At 39.7% G+C, this 18,492-nt stretch overlaps 1 protein-coding gene across 1 annotated transcript in view; it reads right to left on the bottom strand.

The window, feature by feature from the left end:
* Positions 1-9,998, bottom strand: part of DNAH6 (dynein axonemal heavy chain 6) — a 257,043-nt gene extending 247,045 nt beyond the window's left edge. The window contains exons 1-3 of the mRNA XM_063458711.1: positions 9,959-9,998; positions 3,982-4,238; positions 3,207-3,398 (exon numbers count right to left, since the gene is read on the bottom strand). Of these exons, the coding sequence (XP_063314781.1) occupies positions 3,207-3,398; positions 3,982-4,233 (444 nt within the window). The 5' untranslated portion in view covers positions 4,234-4,238; positions 9,959-9,998. The remainder of the gene's footprint in view (positions 1-3,206; positions 3,399-3,981; positions 4,239-9,958) is intronic.
* Positions 9,999-18,492: the final 8,494 nt, after the last annotated feature.

The following is an 18,492-nucleotide window of genomic DNA, read 5'->3' as shown; positions in this document are numbered from 1 at the left end:
TCTACAAGCTATTGAATTGTAAGGTATACTTGGATTTTCACACATAGCTTCTCAATTTTGGCTTTATTTTTGTTAAATAAATCATGACACAGTGTAACATGTCATGTGTTGTTCATCTGAGGTTGCATTTACCTAATTTTAAGACCTGCTAAGGAACAGATTATTGTTATTATGTCCTGATATGTAAAACAATAGCATTCAAAGAGGGTGTACTTTCTTTTCCCCTTGACTGTATATGAACACTAACTTTGGCAAGGTTTTGTGACTCGGTGGCTACTAAAAACGACTGGCCATATGCCATTTTGTATAGAATACCTTGGGTTTTCTACTTTTAGGAATGGTATGCCATGATGGGGATCATTTTTATTTCTGGGCTGCCATACGCTCTTAAAAACAACATAGGCCCAGCAAAGCAATCTGGCAAATTTCAACATGTAAAAACTAAAATGGGTAAGCCCTATATTTGACCCTCTAACTTTCCAAACTCCATACAACCTGTACATGATGAGAGGGGGGTACTGTTGTACTTGTGTGACATCACTGAACACAAATATTGGTATTTTAGAGCAGTAAAATGTTTGATGATGATGATATCATCAGTTAAAGTGCAGTTTTTGTGTGAAAAATGCAAAAAAGCAAATACAAACACTAACCTTGGCAAGTTGCTACTAAAAAGACTGGTCATATGCCATTTTGAATGCAATACTCTGGGTTGTCTACCTTTGGCAATGGTATGCCATGGCGGGGTAATTCTCATTCCTGGGTTGCTGTATGGTCTTAAAAGCAACATAGGCACAGCAAACCAATCTGGAATTTTTTATTGTGTAAAAACTGAAATTGGAAAGCCCTATATTTGACCCTGTAACTTCCACAAAAAACATTAGATCTGTACATGGGGCTAAACACAAATATGAGTGCTTTAGAACAGGAAAACATATCATAACAATGATATCATTCGTGAAATTGCAGTTTATGGACAGTTTTTGTGACGGTTACTAAAAAACACTGGACATACCCAATTTGAATACCCTGGGTTGTATAGTTTTGCAAATGGTATGTCATGATGGGGTTAATGCTCATTCCTGGGCTGCCCTGCAGTCTCAAAGGCAACATAGACCCAGAAAACCAATCTGGCAAATTTTAATGTGTAAAAACTGAAATGGGCAAGCTCTTTATTTGGCACTGTAACTTTCCAAAACAACATAAAACCTGTATATTGGAGGACATTGTTGTACTCGTGGGACATTGTTGTACTCGTGGGACATCATAGCACTCTGTGTATTTTATTGCATTAAACCCGTATTATGACAGTCACAGTTAAAATGTCATGCATAACTTGGAAAAAAACAATATTTCTTAATATCTCACACCTTTTTAGATTTTATTCCTATTAAATTATGTTTCATATATAAATGGTTGATATATGTGGGTGCACTTAATATGAAAGAGGTAAATTCTGGTTAAACAGATGTATAGCTCAAATTCTAGTGTTTTATTTTAGTTCAGAACTTGGACAATTGCCAATTGGACAATTGGACAGTTCTTAAGAAATTAAGGAAAGGAGACAAATAATAAGAGTGACAAGTGGTGGGATGGAGTCAGCTCAGCAGCTCAGCCCATACTTATTTCTCATTAGATAAGCTTAGAAAGTACTTATACTTATAGTAGCTAAAGTTAAGTGTATTGGTTTGACTGAAGGAAACTTCTTAACCTTTAAAAATCTAAAGAGATTTGAATGTGGTAAAATGCAGCATAAATATGAGGTCAAAACCTATCAAACGCATTCAGATTGTGTTGTCTAAAGTGTGCCTAGAGTCTCCTCTTAAAGGAATACTATAGTCACCAAAACAACTTTAGCATAATGATGCAGTTTTTATATATAGATCATGCCTCTGAAGTCTCACTGCTCAATTCTCTGCCATTTAGGTGTTAATCACTTTTGTTTTGGTTTATGCAGCCATGGCCACACCTCCTCTGTCGGCATGAAATAAAAATGGTTTCAATACTTTAAAAGCTTTTATCTCCTGCTCTGTAAATTTAACTTTAATTACATACAGAAGGCTTCTGCAGGGACTAGCAAGCTATTAGCAGAGCAGCAGATAAGAAATTCTAAATTATACAGAATTTGCAATAAAGAAAGTATAAACAGATAACTCTTTACAGGAAATGTTTAGGAAGGCTGTGTAAGTCACATGCAAGGAGGCGTGACTAAGGCTGCATAAACGAAGTCAAAGTGATTTTACTCCTAAATGGCAGAGAATTGAGAAATGAGACTGCAGTGGCACGATCTATACACCAAAACTGCTTAAAAAAGTTAAAATTGTTTTGACTATAGTGCCACTTTAACATTGGATGTATGAATACAAGACTCTGTACACTCATTTTTTTATTACATTTTTTATTTTTAAAACATCGCTCTGCACAAATCAGATGGTTGCTTTAAGACCATCTGATAGAAATAGTGGAGTTTTACTCCACTATTTCATGGAAGCGCCTCTAGCGACTATAAGCATGACGGTCACAAGAGGCAGGCTAACACTGCAATGAAAACATTGCTTTTCCGTTGAGATAAAGTGGTCTGGGTGCCTATAGTGTTCCTTTAAGATGTTTCAGTATCAAAATTATTTACAATGATGATATAAAAAAATCCAAAACACAGACTTCCCTATGCTCAATGAGAAGTCGTGGCAATGGAGAATTTAATATTTCCTCTATTGAGCTAAACTACCAGGATTAACAGTACCAGTTACAATGGTATACCATGACATAAATAGGTATGCAAGTAGGAAGCATCACTTTGACTTAAAATATTGTTCCACTGAAGTTGTATTGAAACAATTGAGATATAATAATAATACATAAACTGTTTCCACCCATTAGCATCATCAATGCACTTGGCTTTATGTACCCGATCAAACCCTGTAACTGAAAAATCAATTTTTTTCTATCGTTAACCTCACACTATCGGTCATGCTATCATGATATTATTAAGATTTAGGTCTGGTTTTGGATAATAATCTTTTCTGATTCTGCAGAATTACTGGCAGATACATTGGCTGTGAACCTGGACTATAACTTTGCTAACTGCTGCGCAATAGTTTGTTTTATCGATCAATTACTAACTCAAGACTGCAATTTATAAGTAATGAACAGGTTGTAATTTATTAAATAAATTGAAGAATTCCTGTCGTAGACCTGTATTATACCTGTTTTTCAACCAGGTCATCTGGAAGGGCAGGCAGTCGTAGATGGGGTGAACAAGGTTCCACAGATACAGCTCTTTGTTCTTTTCCTGCTGAAGGAGAACGGAAAAGCACTCCACGACTTATCAACTCCTCTCGATTCTTTTGATAGATGTATTCAGGTTGATGATGATCCTGATAAACTTTTAATACAGGCTGTGCAAAAATGAGAAGGTAGAATCACAATTTTTTTAAAGAGAACACTGCCAGTGCCTACACCTTATAACATGTATAGTGTGGAGACACCGAATGATGGTGCACATAGTGCAGCACTGAAATAGGAATCCCGTCTAGTGTCTGTCTGGGTGACTGTACCTAGTGGTGTTACTAGGAGGCAGAAATGTAAACACTGCATTTACACTGAGAAGGCAGCGTTTACATGGAAAAACATGCAGGGACATGCTATACACATCAGAACCACTACATTAAGCTGGAGTGGTCCCGGTGATTATAGTGTCCCTTTAAGTTTAAATAATGTATCAATTATAATTATAAAGATGTAACTGTTTAGTGAGCAGGTGAACATTTTGCGCCATTTTTAAACCATCATTACAGATTACATAAAAAATAAAAATCATTGATCCTGTGGTGTCAGCAGCCAATCAGATTCTGAGATGTCAATAGTCAGGTTCTCCAGCTCCCAGCATTCCACTGCAGATATATTTTTTTGTGAAAAAGAGACCCTATTCAACACTAAAGTAATGTTTTATATATATATTTTTAATTATCCTTAACTTACCAAAGGTTCCAGCTTTATAGGTTGCTGTCTCTTTCTTGTTTTCTCTCGTGCCTTTGTATCATGCATAAAGATCAGTGCTTCTGGGTTTGGTGTCATCTGTTTTGGAGCCACTGAGATTAACCTGTCTCTTAACTTGTTGATGTCAACTCCCTGTGTATATTCCATGGGTTCATTGCTTGCTGAGGCATCATTGAAATGGGATGGTTGCGATATCTGTGATGATACTGGAGAAATCTTGGCAGGCATTGCCATCTTAGCTATATGAAATAAAAACAAAAACTGATCAAAAATATTGTGTAGGTCACTTTGCATTGTGTTTACAACATGCATTGCTACATTTTCCATAAGAGACTAAATGCTGAGGGGCGGGGTCTGACAGCAGAGCAGAGCAGACGCATGTTGCTGTTGCTCCTGCAATCTCACGCAAAAAAAAACAAATCCTGCTGAGCAGAACCGGTGACCCGTCTTCTTTTGGCTCCTAAGCGACTCAGGACACCGAGACCTACGGGATGACACCTCTCCCGAGGTCATACGCTCGGGTCCCGATCATCCAGCCATTGAGGCCTACACACGAGGCGGACATGGGGGAGACGGACGCTCTCCCGCCGCCCCAAAACACTGCAAGGCACAGCTTGAGCCACCGTTCCCCCCCTATGGACCGGTGGGGGTTATCCCGGTCCCCACCAGGCTGAAACCACCACTGTACCTGGTGCCTGTCGAGCAGAGCCGCGGAGCACAACCCAAGATGGCGGAATACCCAAACAAACCCTCGCTAGAGGACCACCTAGCGGCCACGCAAGCAAAGCTGGACCTGATCTTCAATAGATTCTGGGCGCAACTGGCATAGCGACAGGCGATCGCACCGAACCCAGACCAGCACATGACAGAACCAGCAAATACCCAGACCGACCCGTGTGGACTGCCCCAAGCTGCCAAGCAACCAGACAAACCTGCGACACCACCGCAGGAGGCCAAGACAGCGGAGACCACGCGTACTGGACACCCTGCAGAGGACCGCTAAAACCAGCAGGAAGCACAGAGCGGGGAGAAACGCTGGTAGGCGCCGACCTCTGGTGACTCCGACAACCACAGCCCCTCCAGATGGCGGATCAAGATGGCGGAGCACCACAAGGTGCCCAGATGAGGTACAGTCTCACACCCTCCCTAAACGTAGTGCCTCACTTAAAACAGGTCCAGGGCAGGGAGTCCAACAACCACCCCATAGACTGGGAATTGGATAAGCGGATAAAAAGACCCGGACTGCCTGCTGGCCAGCTCCGGTGATGACGCCGGCACAGATGAACCCTCAAAATTCTACTTAACCTGGTGGACTCCTGTAAATAAGCCTGCAACTATGGATATGGACTTATGACTGTTATAAATTGCCCCAACACTGACTCAAACTATGTTTAGCCAGGCACACTGCCTAAAGATTACATAACAAGATGTATACAACGCACTTAGCCTGAAACACACTAATACGCTACACTAGCAAACCTTAGGGCACAGACACCCCCTTCAAGCAGTGAAACACGCTATAATACTTCCCCCTAATGTAAAGGGGCATAGAACGTTAAACTTCATGCATACCCCTAGTCTGCTACTACACTTACGCTTGTTCACTCACTCAGTGCTTGTGTCAGTTTAGATAGCCTGCTCACTAAGCCAAAGAGATTCTCTTACCTACGATACTTATCGCTATGTTACCGTTACACGCTTGTAAATATACTAACAAAAATGTGCAGTTCCTACTAATACCAAGTTACTGATATCCTATACCTGTCATGATATGCTTGATAGAGCGGTAGTGGCATATGAAGCTTGTTTGTTCACATTTACACAATAAAAATAAAGAATTAAAAAAAAAGAGAGACTAAATGCTGATTACTCAAAGAAATCATTATTTTGCATGAATAAGATATGACAGAGAGATACAGATAGACAGACAGAGAGATACAGATAGACAGACAGAGAGATACAGATAGACAGAGAGATACAGACAGACAGACAGAGACAGACAGACAGATACAGACAGACAGAGAGATACAGATAGACAGAGAGATACAGACAGACAGAGAGATACAGACAGACAGAGAGATACAGATAGACAGAGAGATACAGACAGACAGAGACAGACAGAGACAGACAGAGAGATACAGATAGACAGAGAGATACAGACAGACAGAGAGATACAGACAGACAGAGAGATACAGACAGAGAGATACAGAAAGACAGAGACAGACAGAGAGATACAGACAGAGAGATACAGATAGACAGAGAGATACAGACATAGAGATACAGACAGAGAGATACAGAAAGACAGAGACAGACAGAGACAGACAGAGAGATACAGACAGACAGAAACAGACAGAGAGATACAGACAGACAGATAGATAGGACAGATTTTGATATATATATATATATATATATATATATATAAAATGGATATATACATAGATATGCAGGTTTGTTCAGCTCTTCTCCTGGCACTGATATGCTGGCAGAAGAGCTGGGCAGACAAAAGTGACCTGTTTTATCTTACAGTGTTCCTCTCCCACAATAACATAAAAAAGAAAGATCATCAGTATAGTGATCTGCAAGGATACTAAGAGGGAGCAGCCAGTGCCCCCCAAGTGACTATCCAGAGGGGGTGCCAGGGCACGGAATTTTGGTGCTCCAGAGGGGGTGCCAGGGAATGGAATTTTGCTGCATGCCCCCTCTATTATTTTGATAGTGTTACAAGATCGCATTACCTGGCTGTGCTGCATGTGCTTTATTCTGGCTATACCTTTATTGAGATCCTGCAAAGCATGAGCAGCACACTCTTCACAGTTAGGAGAAGACAGGACACAATAAGGAGAGGTGGGGTTGTGTCGTGACATATACTCGACTCTATGTTAATGTATTGGTCATCGAGTTTTCTTGTGACCTAAGCCCAGTGTTTCTGGAACCTAGCAGTGCTCCTGCTCTAGAAGCTGTCAGTTTGACATTCACTAGAGGAGCTTCTTCCTTAATCCCTTAAGGACACACCTTCTGAAATAAAAGGGAATCATGACGGAATATTTCCATTATGTGTCCTTAAGGGGTTAAGACACTAAAATATTGAAAGTTTTCACATTTAAAATCATCACACACAGCATGAAGATGCCTAACACTGTTATAGAGAAGCATTGGACTCCGGTGCTGGATTACCAATAGGTTTTTTGTTTTTTTTTAAATCATTTGATGTGTATTCAGTGAATCCGTAGTATACAGATTACATAACACAGCTATAAGCATCCAAAAAATTATTTTTAGTAAGGTCTGGCATGGTAAGATCATATGCATAAATATACCCCAGAAAATTGTATTTTAGGTAGTGGTTTTGGGGAGTGAACCAGAGTTCGGTAGGGCAAGACAAGAGAGGACGAGAGAAAAGAATGAATTGATCGAGGGGGGGGAGGTAGAAAAAGAAAGAGGAATGGGAAAAATGTACGGTAGATGTATAGAAGTGTGTTAATGAGTATTCCTTCAAGCCAAAGCAGGCTGAGATGGGCATTAATACCTCCGACGATCCACCTATGCACAAGTCGGTCTGGGGGTGAGATTGAAGATAGAGTCCTAGGTTTATTGGGTATTATCTGGGTCAAAGTCGGGAGACTTTTATTTTGCATTTCCTTCATTGTAAATGAGGGGCTCATGTAACACGTAAAGGAAAACACTAGTGCTAAAAATAAATATACTTATTTTTAACGTTGGAGTATTACAATCTTGACCTAAATTGTGTATCTGTGAAGAGTTGAAGGGAAATGTATTTATTTTTTGTCAAAATTAAACAAGTTGAAAAAAAGCCAAGTTGGAGAATTTATACATTTAAAGGACCACTAAAGTAATCTCAATTAAGTAATCTGGGTGCTTCAGTTTTAAACCTGCAATGTAAAACATTGTAGTTTTAAAAATAAAAATAAACTTTTTAAAATGCAGGGTTTAAGCCACCTTCCGCTGCATTGCTTGAGTAAAACTTAGTCATGTGATCCAGAAGCCCAAAGGAAAACATTGAATCCAATGCATTCCTATGAGAAGTATTGGATGTGTGCTTGGAACTCGCCTCAATGCTTGTCTATGAGGAGCATTTAGTCTAGACCAGGGGTAGTCAACCTCTTAGCAGCACTGTGACGAAATAAGATTGTGATGTCCCATAGCATGCCGGTTCCTATTTTTTTGAAATTGAGGTGTGTATGTTGCCATATTCTGCTTGTGTTATTTATACTGCAGTTGCTTTGTATCATTGTATTTGTGTGTATATGAGCTATTATATTGTATATGTTTATGAGTAGTTTGTGGTATTGTGTACCTTCGGATGTGGGCTGTGTATGAGGGCTGCTTGTGGAATTGTGTGTGGATGGATATGTCACATTTTGTGTTTGGGGTTCATGTGAGAGGCTGCATGTAGGGTTGTGTGCATGTATGCAGATTGTGTGTATGTTTGTGTGTGGGCTGTTAGTGTTATTTGTATAAGGGGAGGGTTATTCTGCATTTCTGTGTATATATAGCAGTGTGGATTGCTTCACTGGGTTCTAGTGGGGACCAGGCTGGCCAGGTACAGAGTTGAGTAAAACCTGGCAAAAGGTGAATAAAATCATTCTTTTTTTTCCAAAACAGTTTTCTATTGTGAATGCAAAGTACAATTGGCATGTCATGCATGGTAACAATATTAATGAGTCAGACAGATTATCACAACAATTTCAGAGTGCATATGAAGCATGCATTCATATTTTTTGAGTTTAATAGAATAACAAAGAAAAGAAAACAGACCAAAAATGTATCCAGTCCAACTAGGTCACGAGTAATGCTCTCTGTCAGTCTGTATGGCCACAAAAGCGTCCTATAGAATGTCAAGGAAACAACCCATTAAGTATTAAAAAGTATTGTGGCTATCTTGGGCAAAATAGGACGTATTGGTTATAGAGCTTCAAAAGAAAACAAAGGTCGCTCCATTAATAACCAAGTGTGACATTGCTCACCAAGAGACCAAGATAAATTAGGGAAGTACTTAACAAGGGGAGGTGGAGAGTGGGTATGTATACGGTGTACCAAATGAGACACCTGCATAGCATGTCGTGACATCACTAATTCACATTTTAATGGGAAAAAGATGGAGATTATCAAGAATCCAAAGTGAATTTCAAATTTGTGGTTACAACAGCCAAATTTAAAAAAAATAAACCATGGGTTTAATTCGCTAAACAGAGATTTTGGAGATCTTTTTCAGATTAGTTATTTTAGCCTATATTTTGCAATTTGGCTGCAATTTGCTTTAAAAAAACAAACAAAAAAAAAACAAAAAGACACTGGAGTTTAGTGAATGAATCTGACAGTAAAGAATCCTGTCTCTGTTTATCTATAAACCTAGTAACATCATACCAACTGAGAATTACCTAACTCCATTAAATTCAATCATTGACCCATTTCCTGCTGTTAACCTAACATAGCAATATACATCAGATACAATGTATAGGAACAAGTTTTTTCTAGTATAAATGAAACAATAAAACATATAAACATCAATAATATAAATACAACATATATTGGAAAAAAAACAAAAAATACAATGCAATAATAACATCGATAAGTGTGAACAAAAAAATCATTTTTTAACATTTTTTAAGCAAAGAAAGGGGGGAAACAAGGGAAATATAAGGGTGGTATCTATGTATCTAATTAATATTGGCACAACTGGCAATAAACAGTCACAGCATAAGGTATCTGATAACACAGGAATAACACAACACAAAACACACAACACTATAACAGTACAATCTGGGTAACAACCATAAAATACACACACACATTTCATTACAACCATTATACATACGGCAGTGTGCAGGGTACAAGCTAGGTATATTAATATATGACTGGCCATGCCTATATTCACACATGTACTTAAATATTCCAGTAGAACTATATTCAAATAAAAAGAGTATAAATCTGAACTCACCCTCCAGGAAAGTTGCATGCAGACTCTGCTACTCGCTGTGTGTTTACATGTGCTTAGCAACCGCTTGTCATTTGAGCACAAATCCACACACAGTGCACTGAACAGCCTGGCCGGTTACACCCCTCCTGCCGAGTGGGACAGGCTGCAGGCACGGCTCAGGGCGGGCGGCCGTTTAGTTGGCGCGTTCCAAGCTGTTATGTTTCAGGGTGGCCGGTGACCATATAGCAGTGATAGGCAACCTTCACCGGCCTCAGCAAAGGGAAGGTGGGCTGCAAGTGCTCACTGTATGTTGCATGGTTTTAGCTGGTCCCAGACACAGCGCTGGTTTGGGTTTAGATAAAATTAGTTTTCCAATGCAGAAAATAAAATCTCACTTGTACAGTTTCCATATGAATTCCTCATGAAATTAAAATGATAATTACCCCTAATTTGGTAAATTGAAGGTTTATAGAGATCTAATGGATATATTAAGCAAGGTAAAACTTGGGCTGTTCTTGGTGACACAGTGCAAAATGAGACAACACAATGGAGGAGATTTAGCGAACTAGTGTTAAAGAAGTACAAATGTGTAAAATAGGAGGAGTTGCTAATGGACTGTCTGGAATTTGACAGAACCGATTGAGGACATCAGTCCGACCATCCCAGTTTTGTTCTCTGGTGTCCCACATCTGAGGACACCAGGGAACTGCCCAGACAGAGCGAGTGCATCCTTAGACACGCTCGCGTAGTGCTGAGGGCACTAGGACCACTAAGAGAAAGTTTTAATAGCATTCTTTGTATGGTCTGCCTTGTATGTATGCATGCGCACCAGACTGACATAACTCTTCTGGGGGCAGCACTGCCCCTTTTTTGGGTAAAACCCATCCATTTTGGCCATCGCAAGTGATGTCACTAGTATATCCCATTAGGCTCACCATCCCAAATATTGGGAGGTATGAAATTATGCCTGTTGGTTTCCATGGTGACTGCCCCACCTTTTCGCAGTTTGCACCATATTTTAAAACAAAGCACAATGATAACTCTTCCACGGCGATTGCTCTTTAGCATTTTGCCCCTGAAAATAATTTATTTTGCACTGAGAAACGCATGTCCAAATCTGAAAGAAACATGAAAATTAATAGTTCTGGTTCCTTTGAGAATTAGTCAGCAGAATTTCCCTTGTGATATATTTATTTTATATATTGTGTATTATTTTAAAACAACACTCTAGTGTAAGTTTACGTTTAGATCCTCAGTTAAGAGAAATGTGTCATTAATTGTTCGAATTGTTTAGTTCTTATTAGTTACTCATTAACAACGGTCACCTAAAAACTAGTTTTTTTAAAAACTAAAAACCTTGAGAAATATGGGTTGAGAAAATGACTTACTTTAAAAAGGTTAAACAGAGGTCAGAAGGACAAAGATTTATTAGAGGAAACTCACCTCAGAATAAAAGCCCCGCTGCGTGAGGTGATAAAAAAGGCGGGAAAAAGGAAATAAGGGGGGAAACAAGTAACTACTTAGTATGTGTGTATGGTACGGTACGGTAGATAGTGACAACATTATTAGTGGAGTAGTGATAAGCGTAACATAACGTGAGTGACATATGTTCTGTATATACATCTATACATATATAACATAACCAGCAATAGACTGTGTGGGACGGAAATAGGTGACAAACAGGAGAAAATGGACCGAATTATATATTGTACATTATAATATTGACCGAACTGTGTAATTACTTGGATGCCGCTAGAGGGCAGTGTGTGTCAGTGCGTTTCATTCTGTGTGTTCGACTAAACGGTTGGTCGCCGAACAAGTGAAACGTAGTAACAGGGGTTTCGTCTGGGAAAGAAACATGTGTACGAACAGTTCGTGCGGAGGGTACCATGTATATGGTAACAGGCTAATTGTGTGTATTTGCCCGTTCGGGGAGACTCACTGTTCGTGGATCTGGAGACAGGAGGAGGAGAAGCGACCCAGAAGTAGTTGTTAGGTAATAGGTCGGCGGTGTGCGACCCACGGCAGCTGTGGAGCAGGCGGAGCGGTAACGGGATAAGTTGTTGCCCGGCTGGAGGGATTCCGAAATGGATGCTGTTTGCCGGAAGGGCTCTGGTGTAGCTGACATAGCTGCAGTAGTTGGTTGACGGTAACGGTAAGTAAATAGCGACGGTAATGATAGGCTGGTGTGGCGGTAGATCTTAGCGTGGGATCGACTTTCCAAGTGTGTATGAACCGGAAGTACTATGGTCCTCAATGAACCCGGCGGCATCAGCAATGTGGTGTAGGGGCCCTGGGTTTAAATAGCCGGGAAAACCCCTCCCACAACGTCAGGCTCTGCCTTCTAATATACACATATACATACACATACACTATATCCCTAAGTTTAATTAATTATATATATATTATTTACATATATATAAAATAAATACATAATTAAGTAAAAAATGAAAAATTCATAATAAATAAATAAAATAAATAAAAATTATATATACATGTGTAATTTAGTTCTAACTGTATTTTGATATCAATATATATATATATATATATATTGATATCAAAATACACTTAGAACAAAATTATTTATATAACTATATACATACATTTATATGTATATATCTCTCTCTATATATCTATATATAAATGAAAATTATTTAAATAAAGTTTTTTGTATTTATCACACACACAAATATGAACGCTAACTTTGGCCAGTGTTTGTGACTAAGTGGCTACTAAAAAAGACTGGACATACCCGATTTATAATACCTCTACTTTTGCAAATGGTATGCCATCATGGGGGTAATTCTCATTCTTGGGCTACCATTTGGTCTCAAAGGCAACATAACCAGTCTGGCAAATTTCAATGTGTATAAACTGAAAAATGTAACGTGCTATATTTGACCCTGTAACTTTCCAAAACAACATAAAACCTATACATGGGGGGTACTGTTTTACTTGTGAGACATCACTGAATACAAATATGTGTACTTTTTAGCAGTAACAGCTAACAGTATTATGACATTCACAGTTACAATTCCATGCAGAACTAAAAAAATATCAACTTTTCTTAATTTTTCATTTAAAAAAATATTTTATTCATTTTAAATTATGTTTCATATATTAATATTTGATATGAAATGAAAGCCCTGTTCTCTTGAACAAAATGACGTATAATACATGTGAGTGCGTTTAATATGAAATAAAGTGCATTATGGTTGAACAGACATACAGTATAGCACAAATTCAAAGTTTTGTTTACATTTTGTTTTGATCTGAACTTGTACAACTGCCTCAGTCGTTAAGGGGTTAATATACTGTATATCACCAAACACCATTCCAATTATTTAATTATAAGTAATATTTACATTTTACATAAGTATTGACCTTGTTTTCTTACAGTTGTTTAGTTGACCTCGCGGCATTACGCCCTGCCTCCTTTTCGTCATCAGTTACTTATCGTTCAGGTCCAATCACTAGCTTCTCATAGAGAAGCATTGCAGACCACACGCGCATGCGCAGCATTTGCCGCGATGCGCCAATCAAATTACACTCATAGGGAATCATTGTATTCAATGATTCCCTATGAGAAACTGCGAATGCTCTATTGTGCATGCGCTCGATTTGCGCGTTCACGAGATCAGAGATCGACTCACTGCTGTAAAGTCCTCTATATTTAAATTGTTCCTTAGGGTGCCTTGTCAAGAATACAACTCTTCATCATACATCTTGACATACAAAAGTTAATTTACAAATGTATAACTATATTTTTAAAATATATCACATTGTATAAATATATTGGAAATAATTTATTATAATTTTAAAATCTATAATTTGGTTGCCATAGCTAAGTCAATTTTATTTACGTATATATATGTGAGGTCAATAATTCCAATTGAATTAGATATGGCAACAAAATCATAGATTTACGGCTATGCCAGCCCCTAATTCAACAAAAAAATAAACTTGCTCCTAATCCCACCCATAATCCAAACACTAATCCTACAAACAATAACCTTGTCCCTAATCCCATTCATAAACCAACCACTAATCCAACCCATAACAGTAATCTTGCTCTTAATCCCACCCATAATACAACCCATAACAGTAATCTTGCCTCATTCCATCCATAATCTAACCACTAATCAAACACAAAACAGTAATCTTGCCCCTTATCCCACCCATAATCCAAGCACTAATTCTACAAATAATAACCTTGCTCATAATCCCACCCATAATCCCTCCCATAATAGTAATCTGCCACTAATCCCACTCATAATCCAATCCAAAACAGTAATCTTCCCCTAATCCCACCCAAATTCCAAGCACTAATCCTACATATAATAACCATGCTTATAATTCAACCCATGATAGTCATATTGCTCCTAATCCCACCCATAATCCAAACACTAATCATACCCAAAACAGTAATCTTGACCCTAATCCCATCAATAATCCAAGCACTAATTACACAAATAATAACCTTGCTCTTAATTGCACCCATAACCCATGCACTGATTTTTCCATATTAACCTTGTTCTTAATATGTTTTAAGGGTTTATTTTACAGGGAGTGCAGAATTATTAGGCAAATGAGTATTTTGACCACATCATCCTCTTTATGCATGTTGTCTTACTCCAAGCTGTATAGGCTTGAAAGCCTACTACCAATTAAGCATATTAGGTGATGTGCATCTCTGTAATGAGAAGGGGTGTGGTCTAATGACATCAACACCCTATATCAGGTGTGCATAATTATTAGGCAACTTCCTTTCCTTTGGCAAAATGGGTCAAAAGAAGGACTTGACAGGCTCAGAAAAGTCAAAAATAGTGAGATATCTTGCAGAGGGATGCAGCACTCTTAAAATTGCAAAGCTTCTGAAGCGTGATCATCGAACAATCAAGCGTTTCATTCAAAATAGTCAACAGGGTCGCAAGAAGCGTGTGGAGAAACCAAGGCGCAAAATAACTGCCCATGAACTGAGAAAAGTCAAGCGTGCAGCTGCCAAGATGCCACTTGCCACCAGTTTTGCCATATTTCAGAGCTGCAACATCACTGGAGTGCCCAAAAGCACAAGGTGTGCAATACTCAGAGACATGGCCAAGGTAAGAAAGGCTGAAAGACGACCACCACTGAACAAGACACACAAGCTGAAACGTCAAGACTGGGCCAAGAAATATCTCAAGACTGATTTTTCTAAGGTTTTATGGACTGATGAAATGAGAGTGAGTCTTGATGGGCCAGATGGATGGATTGGTAAAGGGCAGAGAGCTCCAGTCCGACTCAGACGCCAGCAAGGTGGAGGTGGAGTACTGGTTTGGGCTGGTATCATAAAAGATGAGCTTGTGGGGCCTTTTCGGGTTGAGGATGGAGTCAAGCTCAACTCCCAGTCCTACTGCCAGTTTCTGGAAGACACCTTCTTCAAGCAGTGGTACAGGAAGAAGTCTGCATCCTTCAGTAAAACATGATTTTCATGCAGGACAATGCTCCATCACACGCGTCCAAGTACTCCACAGCGTGGCTGGCAAGAAAGGGTATAAAAGAAGAAAATCTAATGACATGGCCTCCTTATTCACCTGATCTGAACCCCATTGAGAACCTGTGGTCCATCATCAAATGTGAGATTTACAAGGAGGGAAAACAGTACACCTCTCTGAACAGTGTCTGGGAGGCTGTGGTTGCTGCTGCACGCAATGTTGATGGTGAACAGATCAAAACACTGACAGAATCCATGGATGGCAGTCTTTTGAGTGTCCTTACAAAGAAATGTGGCTATATTGGTCACTGATTTGTTTTTGTTTTGTTTTTGAATGTCAGAAATGTATATTTGTGAATGTTGAGATGTTATATTGGTTTCACTGGTAAAAATAAATAATTGAAATGGGTATATATTTGCTTTTTGTTAAGTTGCCTAATAATTATGCACAGTAATAGTCACCTGCACACACAGATATCCCCCTAAAATAGCTATAACTAAAAACAAACTAAAAACTACTTCCAAAAATATTCAGCTTTGATATTAATGAGTTTTTTGGGTTCATTGAAACCATGGTTGTTGTTCAATAATAAACTTAATCCTCAAAAATACAACTTGCCTAATAATTCTGCACTCCCTGTATATTTAATTTGATTTATATGGTAGTTATACAAATGGCTGGTTTTGAAGACCAAACACACAAAAATGATGAAATGGAAATATTGGTAAGTCATATACTTTTTTGATATACAGTGGGACCTCGGTTTACGAATTTAATGCGTTCTCCGGGATGTTTCGTATTGCGAAAAATTTGTAAACCGAAACACAGTTTCCCATAGGAATGCATTGAAAACCAATTAATTCGTTCCGGAGGTGAGAAAAAAGTCAAATAAAGTATTTTATCTGTTCAAAACTCTTTATAAAGTGCACTTTAAAGGCATAAATACTGTACAGGGACATGATTAACATTTCAAACATCCAACTTTATGTTTTAAAACATCACACATCAACACACAGTAAAAGGCATGCAAACAACTAAGCTCAGCTCCCTACCTTTCCACTTCTTGAGATGCACCAAAAAGGCTCCAAAACCTGCTGCAAATGGCTCCAAAAGGTTCCAAAACTTGCTGCAAGTGGCTTCAAAAGGCTCCACAACTTGCTGCAAATGGCTCCAAAACCTCTCCAACACCTCCACACTACACACTCACGTGCTACCCACACTTCAGTATGCAGGGGGCGGAGCTATAAACTGGGACACTTGTTTCGTATTGCGAAAAAAATACGTAAACCGAGGCATTTTTTTAAATGAAATTTTATACGTAAACCGAATTTTTCGTTTACCGAGGCATTCGTTAACCGAGGTTCCACTGTAAAATAAAAATCCACATGTAAATATTATAATTACCGGTAGTTCTATTTTGTTTTAAAAATGGACACAGTACTACTAGTTCCTTAAATGGGATATCTAATTTGTGGGATTTGTGCTTCTTTACTTTTTTTTTTTTTTTTTTTTAAAGAACACAGAAATAGTCAGATTAATTTTATTTTCTGTGGCCACAGGGTAAAGTGGGGGTGAGTTTCAGTTACCTCTAATAGTTCCTCATTGCATCCCCCATATTAAAGTTCAAGGTAGCTTTCTGCTTCTTGCGCTTCAGTTGCCCTAAACTTTGTCAATGCTTTACTCTTGCACATATTTATGGAGTATCACACAAATCGCTCATTGGCAATGCCTGAATCTCACATTTGTTTTATGTGACAGCTATTTTGATTTGACAAAATGTAACAGTGTATTTTCTCCTTTTTAAAAAAAATTCAGGGGAGCCTAGCAGCGCAACGGAGCGGTCGCCATATTCAACAGCTCCGACCAGCGAAATTAAAATCGACTAAATATCAGCGGCATCCTACCTCTCACGAACTAACCAACGCCTGCATCGCCATCGGCACATAAACCTGAAGCGGCCGATGCCTTTTTTTCAGCCCCAAAGCAAGAAATACCGCAACCGCGGCACCAAGGCCTACCACGTGAGCAGCCAGCCTCTAGTTACCTTAGGCGGCCTCACACAGTGGAGCGACCCGGACACGGCAGCACTGCTGCTAGCCCAGCCTGAACCCTACACTGTTGCAGGGATGGGCAGGAGATCCAATAAAACGCCGGCGGGCTACAGCGGGACCCAGCGCGACATTAGCCAGATGCTGCAAACCCCGGCCACAGTCATGGCGGCGAGCTCCCGGGAACACTCACCCCCGCAAGACCCCCCACCCACGGGATCAGGCGGTCGGGCCTCACGACAGAGCCCAACACGGTCTGAAGGTGAACAACAACTCACGCAAGAGGTACTAACTCCGGCCTCCAAGCAAGACATTCAGGAGATGCTCACTAGCCTACAGCGCAACCTCAGGAGCATGTGGGAAGTGGACTTAGTGGTACTCACTACCGAGGTACAGGCCGTTAAGGTGCGCACCCATGACAATGAAAAAGAAATATCTGACCTTAAGAAAGACCTAAAGGCTCTGAGAGACCAGGTCCAACATATACAAGCGACCCAAACAGACACAAGCAAACAGATGAATATACTAGACGACAGGGGAAGACGGAAAAACATCAAAATACGGGAGTACCAGAATCCATCCCCCTAGAAGAACTACCGCACTACGTGCGGCGACTGGCAGCCTCCCTCCTGACGGCGACACAAGCCAAACGCTTTACCTTTGATGGGGTATACAGAATAGCAAAACCACCACAAGCCCCAGCTGCAGCACCACGCGACATAATACTCCGATGTCAAACAATGACTGACAAGATCACCCTGTTAGCGGCACTGAAGGGACAAACCCCTTACAAATTTGAAAGCAGCCACATATCATTCTTCCAAGATCTATGCAGAGCCACATTGCTGTGGAGAAAATCTATGCAGCCCCTGACGAAGATCCTACAGACAGCAGGCCTCACTTACAGATGGGCAACACCAAGGTCCCTGTGGATTACCAAGGAGGAGAACTCATTTAAAGCCACAGACCCAGCGGACATACCCACCCTACTCACAGCACTGGGCCTCCCACCACAGAGCGCAGCCAACCAAGG

The sequence above is a fragment of the Pelobates fuscus genome, chromosome 6, assembly GCF_036172605.1.
Source record: "Pelobates fuscus isolate aPelFus1 chromosome 6, aPelFus1.pri, whole genome shotgun sequence".
Lineage (NCBI taxonomy): Eukaryota > Metazoa > Chordata > Amphibia > Anura > Pelobatidae > Pelobates > Pelobates fuscus.
This window is presented reverse-complemented; position numbering and strand designations above follow the sequence as displayed.